The sequence below is a fragment of the Anas platyrhynchos genome, chromosome Z (genome assembly GCF_047663525.1).
Source record: "Anas platyrhynchos isolate ZD024472 breed Pekin duck chromosome Z, IASCAAS_PekinDuck_T2T, whole genome shotgun sequence".
Lineage (NCBI taxonomy): Eukaryota > Metazoa > Chordata > Aves > Anseriformes > Anatidae > Anas > Anas platyrhynchos.
In genome coordinates, this window is record NC_092621.1 from 30,934,518 (window position 1) to 30,953,286 (window position 18,769).

General features: G+C 36.8%; 1 protein-coding gene across 8 annotated transcripts in view; it reads left to right on the top strand.

The window, feature by feature from the left end:
* The window catches only part of KDM4C (lysine demethylase 4C), a 275,814-nt gene that overhangs the window by 148,792 nt on the left and 108,253 nt on the right, over positions 1-18,769 (top strand). For all 8 annotated transcript variants that reach the window (XR_011805754.1, XM_038170513.2, XM_038170514.2 and 5 more), the window contains one exon: positions 104-215. Coding sequence is in view for 7 of the 8 variants with exons in the window: in XM_038170513.2 (XP_038026441.1) it covers positions 104-215 (112 nt within the window). In the remaining variant the exon portion in view is untranslated. The remainder of the gene's footprint in view (positions 1-103; positions 216-18,769) is intronic.

The window sequence follows — 18,769 nt, forward strand, 5'->3', positions numbered from 1 at the left end:
ACATGCAAAACTGATATCTGTGCTCATTTGTAGGAGACTAGATTTGTTCATCAAAATTAACTGCAGAAGTCCATGCTAAATTAGTTGTGATTTTCCTTTTCAGTCAGCAGAAGCTGAAAGCAAGAAAATATCTAAAAGTTGGCGGCATCCACTAAATAAACCCCCAGCTAGATCTCCAATGACTTTGGTTAAACAGCAAGCAACTAGTGATGAAGGTGAGTGTACTGTTTAGTATTTTTTTCTGGTAGTCTTTTCCTGTGCATAGGCCATATATAGGCATTTTCAAAAACAACGGGAAATATAAACTGTGTAGGGTTATTGCATATAAAGCATTCAGTGTGGGCTCTGAATCCACATCATATACTTCTGTACTGTTTTCACATGAATTCTTCTAAGAACAGTGGATCTATCATTGCAAAAAACTCTGAACAATAGGTCGTTTAAGATGGATGTGTTCACAAATCAAATCTTCCTTGTTAGAACTAAGAGCAACTGTGTTTAAGAGCAAGCTTTTCATTGAGTAAACGTAGCTAAAAATGACACAAAAGTCTTTTGAATACAGACCTTAGGTGTAAATCGTAATCCCCCTTGCTGCTTTAAATCTACTTTTTCCTGGTCTTTTTAATAGAAGTTGGATATTTTACAGTCAGTCTTTTAAGTTACTGTAGTTCTCATTCAAAAAAAAAAATAAAAAGCTACTGACTTCTGGGCATAGACAATGTCTTGATTTCCAGGCTTTTGCTTAGGTTCATACTGAAATAATGAACCTCTGTAATTCTGTCATTTTGATAAATCAATTTTTCCCTGTCATTTTAGAAGTCATTGAAAAGATTATTTTGACCATAGCCCTTCTACATTTCTCCTATCTCTAGATATGGTTCTAACTATATCTAATGAGTAGTTTGCAAGAGATTACAAATAAGGTTTACGGTTTCACAAATGTAAGAAGAGGTGGAAGAGTAATGGCTCGGTTTTTAGATGTTGTGGAAAAGACCTTTTGAGTATTAGAAAGAAACAAAAGGCCTCATACCAATTTCTCTGGATGAACAATCCTTTAGATATTTTATTAGAGCAGTTTTGTGTTCTCTTCTAAGAGCCAGAAAACAACTGGAAACAGAGTAAAGTCTTGCCTGGGAGTGTGTAAGACTGAGTTTCTGATGTGGCATTAGATATTTACAGTATATATATTTTCACTGTAATGCTGAGTAGTGACCACAAAATTCCACTGTTTAACTGTTTAATTCCATAAATTAGAAGCCTGATGTTAGGCAATAATTTAGTTTATGCTTCTCTGTGTTGTCACTATAAATTGCAGTTATGCATGGTATTATATACTATATGATAACTTCGGGAAATTCAAGGGATGGAATGAAGTAGGAATTAAGAAGCAAGTCCATAAGTAATGACAATAAACAACATTAATATAGTAAACAGAGTTCTGTACACAATAAATGTGTGAATAATTCTACAGCCATTAAATTTAGTGCTCTGGAACTAGATACCATAGGGATCCAAAAAGTTTGAATAATACTCAGAACTTCTCAGATGCTCTTTATTTGGGAACATACATGAGTGCTTTAACATCAGAGAGCCTCCATCTTGTTTGGACAGGCTACAAAAGCTAAAAAGTTTACCAAAGTAGGGATTTGCTTTTCTGAAGTAAACAAAAAGAGAAACTTTGCTTTACCCTGCATGCACATATACAGCCAGCCAAACTGGATGAATAAAGCTACTTTATTCTGTCGGACAGGACTTGTGAAGTTTATTGAACTGTGCATCAAAATGGAAATCAAATATACACCTTGTTCATATTGCCTCAATGTTTTAGTTGTCTAATTCACATATTTTTTTCCAGTACTGTACACCAGAATCTCTTTAGTTAGCAGAACTGTAGATTGGTTGTCATGCTCCCATTACCATTTTGATACTCTGTAGTACAGAATGGACCTAATATCGCATCAGAGGCTACAGGTCTGATTCCAGCATCGTTGTATGCTTCAGTGTTTACCTGTGCTTTGTACCTGTATTTTGTTTAGTGCTCTCATTTTATACTTTAAGAGGTATAGGAGTCTTGCTGGGTTTCTCTTCTCAATTATGGGTCACTGTTTTCATACAGCTGCAAATAGATTTTCATCACTTCTAAGAAAGAGAGCATGTCTATTAACTGATTCTTCTTCTTGTAACAATATAGTTAGCATCAGTTCAAGCATTGTTGAGCTCGGTGCTGTAATTTTAGCTGGTTCCTTGTCAATACATCTCTGTCCTTGTTCCAGGCCTAAAGTCATTCATTTGCTTCTTCTTTATCAGTAGTTTGAGAAAGCCATAATCTCTCTCTCTTTTTTTTTTTTAATCTAAAGCTCAGTTTTGCAAGACAGGATACTTCAATTAGCTGTTAAGCATCTTTCTGAAAATTAGAGACAGTGTAGGCCCATGATCTGTATCATATATGGATATGTTTGGATACCTTGAGGGCTAGACAGAGCATATTTCATAAAGTATTATGGTAATTTGCACAAAAAGGATGATACTAATATTAAGATTCATCTAGTAAAGTAATTAAATATCTAAATATGTGGTAGTTTGTAGTGAAATTTCTCTTTTTTAATTAGAGATTAGAGTGCTTTTGCTGCTGTTGCTTTTTTAACATTAGCTATGTTAGATGTTACAGGCTAAAATTGACACTTAAGCATGAATTGTCTGTGATATAATTCGGCCAGATGATGATGAGATTACACTAGTTTATTAATCTCAATAATTTGTTTGGCCTCCTGATACCTTAATTTTATGTGAAAGTAGCAGCATCCCAACAGGAAGTCATATACCATTATATTCTTTCCAGTCTTTCCTCTTTACATGATGATTGTCATTCTAGTAGATAAGGATATATTTTTGGTAGGAAGGAAAAAGCTGTCTTAGAATCATTTAAATTACCTATTAAGCACCCGTCTGCTTATTGACTGAAGGAAGTAATTAAGAGTTTTATTGGACGTGACAGTTACTGGTATTTTCTGGCTTGTACTGGAGCCTGATATTATTTTCATGCATCTGCTTCTCTCTGTGATCTAATTTATCAGCATGCTTTTGTGAGAACACCAGAAGAGAGACAATAGATTTTGGTGAATAAAATGTTTACATCCAAGACAGAGATTGAAGAACCGCTGGGAGAGACTGGCAAACTGACGCCTCATTAGCTTTCCTGGCGCATGCTGACGTGCGAGTTAGAGATCTGTCGCTAGATGGATGCCAGTCAAAGGAGATTTTTCTGATTGTGTTCCCTAATGTTTGTTGTTGGATATCAAGGGAGTAATCAGTATCAATGTACTAACGATTATGTTCCCCTTTATGAACGTGCTTCATCCGTATTCTGCAGTTTACCAGAAATGTAGTTCAGCATGTATACTTAACTCAGTTCTCGTGCTCTGTGGTTTCTGGACAGAAATGATGCCAGTAAGGGCTGATACTGCAGTCTCTTGGAACCGCAAATGTTGATTTAATCTGTTCTATTCTTCTACAAGGAGGGATATGTGCATTGATACACTGATTTATATTTTAGTTTATCTGGGTTCAATCAACTCATAAATGCAAACAAAATGGAGGAAGGAGAAGAAGAAATGAGCTAGTGCTGTTACAGAAAATTAAAAAATTAGAGCTTTACAGTTCATCTGCAAATCATGTCACTTTAGTTGGATAGTCTGTTTGTAGCCATTTCTAATACAGATAATTTATATTCAAATTAATATATTTGAAGTCCTTCACATGCTAGGCTTCTAATAGGAAGTTTCTGCAAATAGAGGTGATCAGAGACTGTTAATATGAAGGCAGCATTCTTTGAAACTGTCAGCCATTTGCTATCATACTTAACAGCGTGCTTAAATCTTCACCAAGATTTTCTGGATTTTCTATTAATACAGAGTCCTTTGCCAGATTTTTATTATTATTATTTTTTTGGACAGGATTACTTTGACATTAAATTTAGTATTTTCTTGTTATCACTGCATATGCTTTATGTGCATGTTTCCTTGTGATCTGAATGTTTCTTTGACAGAGGAGGGATTGGGTTAATTGTTTCTTTGTGGTCTATTGCTGTCATATTTTTTTTAAATCTTTTTTTTTTTCCCCCTTGAAGTCTCTCCCTATGTATATCTGATGTCTGACTATCCCTTATTATGATTTGTGTGTTTTTTTGTGTGTGCGTGTGGAATTAATTCCTAAAGGTTTGAACAATGAGAAATACAGGGGACTGGGGAATCGGTCCCAGAAATTATAGCTCAGGCTGCCAGTTTAGAAAAATAAGAGCAGCAGTACAGTGTGAGTTGTATGTCACAGTCAAAAGATTAATATCTTTTACGTAATGAACCTTGGTTTTATCATCAATGCTGGTATATTAGCTTGTGGTAATATTATTCTTCTGTATGTAATGCAGTTAAATTTCTGCTCACTTAAGCAGTAAAAAAGCAAATTCAGCAGAAGGAGCAAGTATACCGACTTTGGATGCACACTGATTGGTCCCAGGGATTACTTTCCAGCAATATTTGGGCATGCAACATTAGAAACTGTTTTTAGATTCAAGCTGGCTAAAATTTTGCATTGCCATAAATGATATAATAACAGTCTATAGATTTATTTCAGTGTGGGTTTCTTTGCATACAGCCTTCAGTATTTTAAGTATGAATCAGAAGTTCAAAGCCATTTTGCTTTCCTTACTTTGTAAGATAATAAAGAGAGAAAGCTATTGTGAATAGTAGCTTGGTCGAGTTTAGTTTATTGGTAAAAATGGCTAGTTTTAAAGCTGTAGTTTTCCTTCTGCTATAGCAAGAAATAAAATTCATTCACTTTTAATGTTCACTGTCAGCATCCTATGAGATATTCCTCAGCTGAAATGAGTAGTCAAGTTATATAAGGCATGTTCAGTAATGTCATAGGTAGGTTAAACATGCTGAAAAAGGGCAAAATTACACTCATAGATGTAAAATATTTCATTTGCTTTGGAGCTTAGAATAGCAGACTTTACTTGAAGATTCTTACTTAAAACAAAAATGTTAACTCTTTTTCTGATGTTACTTCAGAGGTAGAGGGGAAATTGCTAACTGATTGATAAAGGCATGTTTATTGTTGCTACAGTAGTATATTGTAATTTGCAGTGCTTTCACTCCCATACTGTATTGATCTTGGTTTTAAGTAGAAATTAACTTCTTTAAAAATACATTGCTCTTATGTGGGCTTATTGCATTTTTTTATTCTTCATAAGCTAGTGTTGAAAGAGACTAGCACTATTGAGAGTCTACAACTGCATCACTGTTGTAGAAAAATCGTTTTTTGTCCTTTCCTCTGTACCCACTTTGCTTAAATTCAATTTCTAGAATTGACTGTCATGCTTGAGAAAAAGTTCTAGCATTTATGTAGTGTGTGGTATCCTTAAGGGTCAGAATTTTACAAAATTGCAGCAAATTTTTAGTAGTGATTTAGAAAAGGGAGGTTTTGAAAGGTCAAAGATAAGTTTTTGCTGAGTGTCAGTTACTCTTGTCAAACTAGCAGCTGATCTCCAGAAATGGCAAGACCTGACAACTCTTATTATAGCCACGGGTGGCTCTTGTCCCTTGACATTTTTCACAAGCAGAGCTAATCTGCCTCAGATTGGACACACGAGTGCCAGGACCATTATTTTGACTGAAGAAGGAAATACAAACCAGTTCCTCTAACCTTTATCCATCATTTGCTGGATGGTGGTGTATGTAGTGTTCATTAAGACCCATTGTCCCACAGATGAACCTTGCAACTCTAATTGAACAGCGTTCTGAGCTTTAAAGTGTACTTTACAGCTCGAAGGAGTGGATAGAATGGCAGTCTTAGATTAAGAGGCGTGTATAATTTCTTGTTACTGAGTGTGCTAAAAGGAAAACATTATGCCTGCTGTATGAGTGCAGCTTTTCAACAGCCTTCTCCAGGATAGCTATGGAGTCAATAGGCAAACCAGATAGGAAATTGTCCAAGGAGACAGTTGTCTCTTCTGTATGCATATCTTCTGGAGTCAAACTTCTGTTTCTATAATTAAGGTCCAAAGAGAAACACAGAAAATGTATGGCTTGCATTTAAAGAGGATTACTTCTCTGTGGTATTGGTATAGAGGATTGTGTGATATATTATCCTAGTCCCAAGATAGTAGTCTTTTTTTTTTTTTTTCTGAATGAAAAAACACACCAAACCCTACAGAACTAGCATTGCCTTTGTCTGTCAAAATCTGAAGCTGCTTTGTAAAACATCAGTATTAGAAGTGACTTGATTTGAGTGCCAGTGTTGTTTTACTAAATGACTTTTCCTGGCTTAGAAGTGCATATATATTTTTTTAACAGTAAAAAATAACGTTTCTTTAAAAAACAAATTACAAGAACTTAAAATTACGAATAAATTTTACATAGAAATTGATCCCTAAGAGAGACTGAGTGCAGTTGTTTTCTAGAGTATGTACTGTATACATTGTTGATGGAATATTTGTTTTAGTGATCAGTGTGGGGACCATTTTATTTTTAGGCAAGAGATGCGTGAAGATTTGGATAATTTTCAGTGTTTTTCCACTTTTATAGAAACACATATTGGCAAGTAAATGGGACATTTTAGAGTGTTTCAGAAATAATAAGATTTAGATTGTTAGCCTGGAAAATTCTTAGAAGGCAGAAGAAAATTTGAAAGAAAAAGCCTGCTATACTAATACTTTTACACTTGGTTTTCAGCTCTGATAGGGAACTAATAAAGGTAGAGAACACTCTAGTGTTGGTTTTCAGGGGTTATTCCGTACGTGTCCAGAGGTTAAAGAGATATTAAATAAAAAGGAAGAATTAAATAAAATACTATTTATGTCTTTTTCTAGAGAAGCTTATGGATTTCATCAATTCCTTTATGATGCACTATTTTTATATTGTTGACATCATATTGAGCCACAAAATTGAGCACAGGAAGTTCCGCACCAACATGTGAAAGAATTTCTTCATGGTGAGGGTGACGGAGCACTGGGACAGGCTGCCCAGGGAGGTTGTGGAGTTCCTTCTCTGGAGATATTCAAGGCCCATCTGGGTGCCTACCTGGACAACCTGCTCTAAGGAACCTGCTTTGGCATATGGTTGGACCTGATGATCTTTTGAGGTCCCTTCCAACCAATCCCTACAATTCTGTGATATAAACCAAATACTAAAATAAAGATATATGTGATCAGGTCTGAGCAGTGCTTAATTCTGTGAAATAAATGTACATTGAAATATATATAGAGGATCATAGAATGGCTTGGATGGCTTGGAATGGAAGGGACCTTAAAGATCACCCAGTTTCAACCCCCTGCCATGGGCAAGGACACCTCCTACCAGACCAGGTTGCCCAAAGCCCCATCCAGCCTGGCCTTGAACACCTCCAGGGATGGGGCATCCACAGCTTCTGTAGGCAACCTGTGCCAGTGCCTTACCACCCTCTGAATAAAGAATTTCCTCCTGATCTCTAATCTAAATCTCCCCTCTTTTACTTTAAAACCATACCCCCTTGTCCTGTCATTATCTGATTGGCAAAGAGTCGCTCTACATCTTTTTTGTAAGACTCCTTCAAGCTGCAGTGAGGTTCCCCCCGAGCCTTGCCTTCTCTTTTTCAGGCTGAACATCCCCAGCTCTCTCAGCCTTTCTTCATTGGAGAGGTGCTCCAGCCCCTTGATCATCTTTGTGGCCCTCCTCTGGACCTGCTTTAACCCCCATCCTTCTTGTGCTGGAGGCAGCACTCCAAATGGGTCTTCAGAAGAGAAGGGCAGAGCAGAGGGGGACAATCCCCTCCCTCGATCTGCTGGCCATGCCTCTCTTCATGCAACCCAGGCTGGAGTTTGATTAGTTTAAATGATCTTTAGTAAGCTCATGAAACTATGGCAAACTGTGGTGTTTCCGGGATTTCATTAGTAAATCAGCAAGCATGTGTTTGGATGTCAATAGTAGTTACTAAAAGTTGCAATCTAATTTTATCTATTGATCAAAACTTCTAGTTGGTAAGTACAGTGACCAAAAGCAAATTGAATTGGATTGCAAATTAAAAATTTTGTTCATTAAAAATTGTAAAATATTACATGAGGGAATGGAATAGAGAAAGCAGCTTATAATCAGTCTTTCATGGTACTGTAAATTAAAGCTTTTCAAAAGAGCAGATATCAGCCAGTCTTTAGCTTATAGTTTATTCTTTTGCACTGCCAGCTACATTTTTTGCTGATAGGCTATGCAGTAAATTCTAGCAGGTTTTCTTTTGTTTCTGTTTCAATTTTGATTACATGCTTCTTTGAACTAAACTGCAAATATGATGGCTTGTCTTTAAACTTGCACAGTGTAAAGACAGGTGAAATTACTGGAATTGCTATAACGTACATTATATATGAAAATGGAAATTTTAACACAACCATGCTATTTATATTTTGTGTTGGCAGTTCTTACTGCCAACTGCTTACTTATATGTGGTTTCTTGATTAGTGGGTCATGCCTGAGCTTGGTTTTCAGATGTGTCTGTATTTGTGGAGTCACTAGGTATTTCATGTTTTTTAGGATCAGTGAAAATTCATTGCCTGTGTTTCAACTTATGTAGCCAGAATTAGTAGACATCTTTGAGAATATAAGTCTTAGCTGTTAGAGCTCAATTCTGTATTTCACATTCACTAAGAAGTTGTGTAGTTATTTTGGGAACTCAAAGGATGAAAGGTTAATTTTTAACCCTTACATTTAACAAGTACTTTTGTGGTCCATTGTTTGAAGTAGAGAATTACTTTTGTTTTCAACAAGAAGCAAGCAAAGTATTTATTTTTTTTCTTTTAATGAGAATATTTAGTCCTGTAAGAGTTTTTTTCACAGATTATGTAGATGTGAACTGATTCTGTAAGTCATGAATCTTCAGAACTTTCTCAAAGTTAGTTAGTTTCAAGAACATAGTAATATAAAAAGGGTTTTAGTAACCTTACCATTGAATATAAAAAAGATTGGGTTTTAGTACAGTCAGTTAAACAATTAAAGTCAATTAATTAATTCTTTAATTAATAAAAAAAAATCAAATTAATTTTAAATATCAGCATGAATAGTGATTTGTTCTTCTGCCCATGAAAAATCTTGTCTGTGGTTTTACTATCCTTCCTTTTCAAAGTTATTATTGAAGCTTTGCCAGCCTTTGCTGATATTTATAATAACCCATCCCTCTTCTAAGGATAGTGGCTCTGTCTGCAGCCGGTCTTATCACTGCTTGTTCTTAATCACAATATAGGTTGTCTCTACTAGGTTCTTATTTGCAACTATTAAGGAATCATAAAACCTGTTTTTGCTGAAGTTATCATTGCTGCTTTAATGTGTACCACTCACCATTGCAAATATCTTGCCAACTATACCGGTTAATGTCAGTCTAATACACAGTGATCAGATTCTTTAAGATGTTCCACACATGGAGGGTTTCAAGCATAATACAACATTTCATTTGAAAACAGTTGATGTTACATGGGATTTTGATTTTGCGGAGTAATGCAGAAATGTACTTAAGTCACAATGCAAATGCAAATTACTTTCAGCAGAGTGTAGGAAGTGTAATTGTTGTGGTTTAACACAGCTGGCAGGCAGCTAAGCACCACGAAGTCATTTTCCCACTCCTCCCACTGTGGGATGGGGGAAAGAAACAAAAAAGGTAAACATTCAAGAAATCATTGATTGAGATAAGGACAGTTTAATAAGAAACAAAACAAAAGACAAAATAAAACAACAACAAACAAAAGAATAGTAGAGATCCCCCACCAAAATGATGCACAATACAGTTGCTCATCAACAGTCAACTGATGCCCAGCCAGTTCCCCAGCAATAGCAGCCCCTGCCCCTGGCCAACTCTCCCCAGTTTTATTGCTCAGTGGTGTTATATGGTGTGGAATACCCCTTCAGTCAGTTTGGGTCAGCTGTCCTGGCTCATCTCCCAGCTCCTCATGCACCCCCAGCCTCCTTGCTGGCAGGGCATCACGAGAAGCTGAAATGTCCTTGGCTCTGTGTGAGCACGGCTCTCTAAAACCTAAACCATCAGCATGGTTTTCATCCTAAATCTAAAACAAAGTAACACATCAGGTACTATGACGAAAAATTAACCTATCCCATCCAAAACTAGGACAGTAATATACAGTTCAATCACAATACCAAGTACAAATTACGTTGAGCAACATGTAGCAATTGTTATACACAGTTAAATCACAAACCAAACATGAATTTCATTACAGGACTCTAATAACATCCTTAAGAAAAATCAGAGTATCCCAGTACCTAAATGTATCTTTTAAATCATCCTTTTAAAAGTTTTTTGAACTCTGATTTTTTCTGACTTCTCAAAATCTACTGCAACTGGAATGTTGCAGCTTTTTGATATTTTACTTTTTAAATAAATCACCCTATTATTTTATCTTTTGAGCTAAACTTTATTTAGTCCAGGAGCTGTTAGGTTTAGTCTCTAGTGCTCTGCTTCAGTTTGGCTGACTTCACATACACTTTTTATGAGAACTGAAGCCTTAATTTGTAATTCAGAAATTAAACTCCCTAACCAAGAATGTATATGTATTTTAGAATACTGTCACAAGAAATTGAAGTCTTTACATTTTCATGTTTTGCTATGAAAGTTAGGCTTTCATACTGAAAAAAAAAAAAAAAGAAGAAACAGAATTTCTGAAATTGAGTTTGCTGATATACCGCAGGAACAGTGAAGTTCAAAATTCCAAGTCTTTCTCCCTGACTGAATTTTTTTTTATTAGTTCCTCCAGGACATTTGAAACTACCCGTAATGCCTCCCAGGGCTCAGATTATGTTCAACTACCTGAAAAATAACAGATGCTGCTATGCTGTTCATTGCAGAGAATGCTGCTGTACAAAACCAGGAAACATCAGTGGAACATAACCCCAAGCAGCAAAATCATTGTTGTGATTGGCAAAAGCAAATTGTACTGTATTAGTGTCTATGGCTTTTCACATCTGCTGGGTTAAATCAGCAAATACTGGCAACGGCCCATTCTGCAAATGGCCCAAATGTTTTCCGTCTGAGAATCTGAGTTTAACTTAGTAAGCAAAAATCACTCAAAGCAATGGTATTGAGTGTTGGAACAAGTTTGTCATGAACTATTAAACCAATAACATTTGTGAGAACATTTATTTCATTCACTTACCCATTTGGAAAATAGCTCAGTAACTGTTCATACATACTTTTTTTTCGAAGGAGTTGTCTTTCTATGAAAACCCATTCTGGGGTATAGTTTGTTTAGCTAGATATTTTCTTAATTTTTTAACTTTTCTTAGATATGTAGGGGGATACAGGTGTCTATAAATACCTGCATGACTGAAAACTGGTATATCCTGAATTACATTACAGAGATAAACTAATACAATATAAATACTCTTTTCAAGTACAAATGTGGTCACAGGAACTAGAATGGAATTTCGCATTGGTAATCACCTTAATAGCATCAGTACCACTATGGCTGAATTATTGTATGATACAGTGAGTTTTATAACAACAGTTTTGCATTTATTTAAAGCCATTAATTGGCTCACCAAGTGTTTCTGTCTCTCTTTGAAGCAGAAAAGGACTACTTGCTCTATTCACACAGGAAACAAAATATTTAACCTCACTGTGAATTTTATCTGGTAAAATAATACTACAACAAATCATTACAGTTACAGTAAAATAAAAATGTCCCAGTACTTCATGAAAAATTGGAATCTCTAGCCACTGTTAGGGATGGCGGTGAGGAGGTATTTAAACATAAAGAAATACCCTGTATAATGTCATCCCGTTAATACTGACTTTTGTGTGAATATTCAGTCACAGACAGAAACATAGCAGAAGTTTAAAGCAACAGACATTGTTCATATGAGAGTCTCTTAAAAAAAACAAAGGTTTGCATACTAACAGATTTGCATGGTAATATCCCGTTGAAAGGAGATAATGGACAGAAATGTCATCCACTCCACATGCTTTTTATCAAAGCATACTGACAATTTATTTAATGATTTGTTGTTAAGGTGTATGAATAATCATGAGATATATAGTCAAAGGATAACCAGTAAAGGGTTTTAAGCATATGTTTACTCTAGCACAGCTCAGCTCTGTCTTTTTACGTGTACATATGATGCACAATACCTGTGCAACAGAACTCAGTTTTATGTTTGTGACTGAGTCCGTTACTCTGACCAAGTTATTTAAATGCATGCAATACCAAATTTATTGGAAGATATTTGATGTTACAAATTAGCAGAGTGATACAGCAATGTACTGAGATCACAATACAACCACAGTATAGCAATTGCAGTATACAGTTGGATCGCAGAAGAAATGTGTCTTTCACTACTGGTCTTTATATGTTCACTGTCAAGATGCTGGATGTCACCAGTAGAGAGAAAGCATTGCATGAGTTGAAGTCAGCTCAGACCTGTCACCGTCTTCAAAAGTCACTTTGCTCCATGGTCAGCTCTTATCCTCTATGTAGGACAGAGCCACATACACAGTTCCTATATTCTGGTCTGGCTGGCTCAGGAAGACATTCACACTCTTCTCATCAGCTCAGGGAAAAACATTTACACAATGAGCTGATCCACCCAACTGATACAGCTGTTTATCTAAAACAAAGACCACCATCTGGTCCTCTTTATGTTGTGATAAATTCAGCTTCTTTTGCAACAGCTGTGGTCAGTCACTCCTTAGATTTTTTTCCTGAAATTCATGAGCGCAGAGCCCTTGCCCATCTCCTCTGAGTCTTCTTGCATTGTAGCAGTTTATTGACTGATAACATGATGCATGAAGGATAAATGTATAAATTAGAGGAACAATGCCCTGATTTGCATACAAAATATGCCTCCATCATAAAGAATATTTCAGGAGAGACTGCAAGTGTTTGTTAGGCAGAATAAAAGAGTCTCCACTGCTTAAAGTCCTGTTTCACGCAGGATGTCCAAAATTTTTTCTGTCGTACAAAATAATAACTGAGCATGGAGCTCCTTTTATGTTGTTTAAAGACAAGACCGCCTCGTATTTTTGTTTCTTTGTTTCCTCCTTTGAATCAGAGAATTCTTGAAACTCTGATAGATAACCTCACATTTGTTTCCTTTGAGTTACATATCCTTGTTAATGAACTAAATCTTGTGAGATCCCTGTAGCTCTTATTCATTACACATGGGCGATTGAAGTTCAATTCAGAATTGTAAAGGTGATGGCTGATTTGAGATTAGAGTTTATCTTAATGTACATTTACAGTAATGTTTTGAACTTTAAAAGGATAGTAGGTTGTAGAAGTTCTATGATATTTAACTTTCACAGAATGGTTGAGGTGGAATGTCATCTGGTCCAAGCCCTGTGCTCAAGCAGGATCTTTTAGACCTGGTTGACCAAGTCCATGTCTAGAGAGCTGTTTAATGCAGCGCATACCTTTTATTTTTATTTTATTTTATTTTATTTTTTTCAGTATTAGCAAAGGCACCCTACTGGCTCACGTTCAACTTGGTATCCACCAGGACTCCTCAGGTCCTTTTTTGACAAGCTGTTTTCCAGCTTGGTATACCCCAGTATGTCCTGGTGCCTGGGGTTGTTCCTTGCCATGTGCAGGACCTTGCACTTCTTGTTGAACTGCATGAGGTTCCTGCCTGCGTATTTCTCTGGTCTGTCAAAGTCCTTCTGGACGGCAGCATGACCCTTGGTGTACTCCCAAGTCCACAGATGACAAAACTGAGAGGACTGGGTGATACAAATCATTAATGAAGATGTTAGACGGGACTGAACCCAGTATTAACTCCTGGGGTACTCTGCTAGTTACAGGCCTCTGACTAGACTGTTCCACTGATCACTAGCCCCTGGATTGTCTGCTCATCTGGCTCATAGGTTAGTAGATTGTTTACAAGGAAATGATTTATGGGAGTGTCAAAGGCCTTACTGCAGTCCATGTAGACAATATCCAATGTTCTGCCATCATCTACCAGACCAGTCATTTCAGTTTTACCTAGTTGGCCAAGCATGACTTTCCATTGATGAATCCGTGGTGGCCAGCCTATAGTTATGTGTCCTCCTTCTTGCCATTCTTGAAGATAAGAGTGACATCTACTTTCCTCCAGTCTTCAAGCACTTCTGACAATCACCGTGATCTGTCCCTCACTCTTGTAGATGCATAAAACAAATATACATCTAGTCTGCTTAAGATTTCCCTGACTGGATCCTCTTCCACCAAGACTAAATCTTTCTTGCTTCCTGTTATTCCTATAGTCTCTGGGACCTGTGGTTCCTGAGGGTTAGGCTTGTTATCACAGACGGAGGCAAAGAAGCCATTCGGTACCTCGGACTTCTCCCTGTCCTGTGTGGGTACTCCATCTTGTTCAGCTATGGGCCCACATTCTCTCTAGACTTCATTTCTCCCCAGTGTACTTATAGAAACTCTTCTTGTTGACTTTGTCATCCCCAGCCAGATTCTGTTCAACTTGGGCCTTAGCTTTCCTAACTTCATTTCTGGATGCTCAGACAATGTCTCCGTGTTTGGTCCAGGTTACCTGTCCTTGCTTCCACACTGTGTATTCTTCCTTTCTGTGTTTGCATTTAGCCACATGTTCATCTATGCAGGCTTCCTGGCATTTTTGCCTGATTTCCTCTTTTGGACGTCTTTTGAGCTTGGATGAGGTGACACTTCAATATTAACCAGCTTTCTTGGGCCCCTTTTCTTGTCAGGGCCTTATCCCATAGGACTCTTCCAAGTAGATCGCTGAAGTGGCTAATGTTCATTGTTGTGACCTTGCTTTTCACCCTTCTCCATGCCCTTAGGATCTTTAACTCTATTGCAGCCAAAGCTGTCTTTGACCTTCATTTTCCCAAAGCCTTCATTATTAGTGAGTGGAGGTACAACAGAGCGCCTCCCCTTACTGGCTCCTCTATGACCCAAAGGAGGAAGATACTGTCAGTGCACTCCAGAAACATTGACTTCATATGTCCTGCTGTGGTGATCCTTCAACTGATATTAGGGTGGTAGAAGTATCCCATGAGGAACAGGGACTACGAACGTGATACTGCTGCTGTCTGTCTATAGAGGGGCTCAGGCACTTGTTCTGCCTGGTCAGGTCTCCTGTAGCAGGCAACCACGATAGTGTCACCTTTACATGTCCTCACTTTAATGCTAGTGCATAAGCTTGCAGTTGCTGTTGTTTTGTTTCCTGACTGTGTTTGATCTGTTTTAGCTATGATTTCTGGGAGTCGTGTCTACGTAGATGTTCTTAATGATGCAACTACAAGTCTTTATTTTTCTTTCTTATACTGAATCATTTTAAAATCTTTTAAAAATTTAGTTTAATTGAATTTTTATGTGTTGCAAGATGTTGTGTAAATAGTCCGTTTTAATGTAAAAATAGTTTATTTTAGTGTAGATAATTTAGTTTTTATTCTATATAATTCCTCAAGCATGTAAATTTGCGTATAATAAAGGCTTCATGTGGTAACCAGAGGAATTTCAGTTTTGCAGTTTACATAAATAAACCATTTACTGTATCTTTGTAGTTACAGAATTTTAATACATACTGAGAAAGCATTCTTGGTTCTTCTCTTGGTTTCCCTTCTAAGTGAGGAATGAATACATAGATCTTACTATAGTCAGCCTGTAATCATGGTTCCTTATCTACAGAAGATCTCCTGAGACAAATAGCCTCAGAGAAAAAGAGAACTTAAATGTAAGAAAGTGAATCATCTAATTACAGATCTCTCTCATTGTTAAGCAATTTTGAATTTGTGTAAGTTGCACTTATATTTCAGATTTAGTGTAACATTTACACTTGAACATTGGATAGCATTCTGTATAGAGAAGGCATTCTGCTAAAGAGATGTTTATTTTTGTAGCTGACATGACAGCTTGAATTTTTGATATAATATTTGTTGCTATGGGAATAAATACTATATCTAGAGTGTTATGATTCAGATGGAGATCAAACAACAGGAATAGATAGATCAACTGAAGACTTTAAAGATGGTTCTTTGAGTATTTTTCAGTGTGTTATGGCTGAGAATTTGGGATCTTGAAAAGTGCTGTCAATTGAGCAACTAATGTATATTCAATTTCCTTGTCATGGCTAGCAGGTGCAGCTCCTGTATTTTATTTCCTCTGACAGCAAGATGTATTCTGTAGTATATGTAAGTTGATTTGACTTTTCTTTACCAAAGAGTGTCAAGAATGCAATATTCACTTTTGTTTTGATTAATTCTTAATTTGGAATGTAAGTTCTAAAAAGCAAATGACACATCTGAGTTCTTACCAGGGGATTCTGATAAGCACCCATTCAGAATCCTACTCATGTACTTACTGCCAGTTAGGAAGTGTCAGTGATTTGATCCAGGTGACAGCAGACGTGAAAATCAAGACAGATTGCTTAGCTGAATTTCATGTGTTTTTATAAAAGAAATGCTCATTATAGATATACTGTATACCAGAGACTGTATCCAATATCACAGCACTGGCTGATCTGAATCTTTTAGATTATCTACTTGGGCCATTGGTAGCTGCTTTAGTAGCAAGGCCAATGTGTCACAAAGCAATTTGACTGAATAATGACCTGAATAATGGTGTTGATGGTTGGCATTGTTGCATAAGTGATCATCAAACCTTATTCTCACAGCACTCAGACAACATTCTCAGGTTCTTGCAGAAAAGCACCGATATGTAAGATTTTTAGTGAAGTGTCATGCTCATAAGTGCTTCATAAAACATTACGCACTGGTCTTGGAAAGTAGATGTGATTTTTGGAGTGCAAAGTTTGGTTTTGTCAAATCTTGAGTATTAAGAAACTGCACTGATAGGTAGTTGTATGCCTGCTTATGACAGTGGATATTCTGAAATTTTTTAATCAGTGTGAGCACTGCAAATTGTTTATCACAGAATCACAGAATCGTCTAGGTTGCAAGAGACCTCCAAGATCACCTAGTCCAACCTCTGACCTAACACTAGAAGTCCTCCACTAAACCATATCACTACACTCTACATCTAAACGTCTTTTAAAGACCTCCAAGGATGCTGACTTAACCACATCTGTGGTTAAGCCCATTCCAATGCCTTACAACCCTTTCAGTAAAGAAGTTTTTCCTAATATCCAACCTAAACCTCCCCTGGCGCAACTTGAGCCCATTCCCCCTCATCCTATCACTGGGCATGTGGGAGAATAGACCAATCCCCACCTTGCTAAGCCTCCTATAAGGTACTTAGAGAGAGTGATACGGTTGCCCCTTAGCCTCCTCTTCTGCAGGCTTTTCATTCTTTGAGGATCCTCAGTTGAAATGAATTTTGAATGGAGTGAAACTGGAGGTTGCAGTTGTCTTGTGTCCCTTTTACCATTGCAATAAGAGTGTAAGGAGGTGCTGATACCCTCTCTGCCTCTAGCAGATATATCTGGTCAAAATCTGAATTCACTTGAAGCACCCTGAACCCCCACTCATACCAATGCGAGTCAGGAAAGTAAATCTATTTTAGGCTAAGTCACTGATTGCTCTTCAGTTATGTAGCAAGTAATGGAAGGAGTCAATATACAGAATAAATAGCAAAATAATTTCTACAAAAGTACAAGTTTTCCATGTTTTTAGGGGGAAATTAACAGTATTTTGGAATTATCACATGCACAAGTAAAGAACGGCTGTAACATGTTCCAGGACAATAGCATTTGTTACATCAAGTGATTTTTACACTGCCTTTTTTTTTTTTTTTTTTTCTCAAACTGTTTGGAAACTGTTCTTTATTTTCTTGCCTGTTTGGATAACTAGACTCTCAGGTTTTATTCATGCTATATAACTTGTCTAACTTAAGGGAAACCAGGAAGCTAACTATACCTGTACCCGCTAGGAAGCTAACTTGCAAATCCTTCCTGTAAATGCTCTTGGTGTGTGTTTGAAAAAGTAAACAAAGTGATATTGCCAATATTCAATTTATGAAGAATATTTATGTATAAGATTGCATTTTCTACCTGGTGAGAAAGTTACTGAAGGCAACGTTGTCATATTCTGTAATGGGAGTCACGTACTCTAACTTTTTTTAATATCAATTTTATTTGACATTTTGTGATTTTGGTGTGTGGGTAGGTGAATATTGATTGTGAGGAGATGAAATAATATTTCTGAAGCTCTTGAAAGATGATAAATTAAGCTCAGGGTTGCCTAGCAAATTCTTGGAGAGAACTGAGAATCATAAAACATACAGCAGTGACAATAGAGGATCAGAAACATTATCTCTCTCTCTCAAGAACATCCTTTCTCTGCAGTCTTGATTTGTATACTCTTAATTTTATATCACATTCCTTTCAAAAGTGGTGGGCTAGCTAGCCTCCCTTTGAAAGGAGGATATTTTTCCTTGCCTAGGTGAGCTATGGGGTTTGATTTGGTAAAGAAGAGAGAGAGATTACAAGGAGTAACATGCAAGAGCATCACATAAGAGAGCTTGGGTGTCATATTTGATGCAAATGGACTGAAAGACTGCAGTAAGGAGCATGGAGAAGACAGAGCCATCTCAAAGTAGATGGAAGGAATAATTAGAGATGTTAGAGATCTGAGGCAACATAGGAGGGCTTTAAGTCAAAAAGTAAGTGGAAGTAGTTGTTCTAAACATAATGCAAGGGGGAAAATAAATTTACTAAAAGTGTTATTTTTTTTGGAGGCTGTAGCAGTTCAATATGTTTGCCTATGGCATTTTGTCCCTGACTTCATTTGGAATGAGGTTTGAAAATAAATACAAGGCTCTTTAAAGCAAAACAAAACG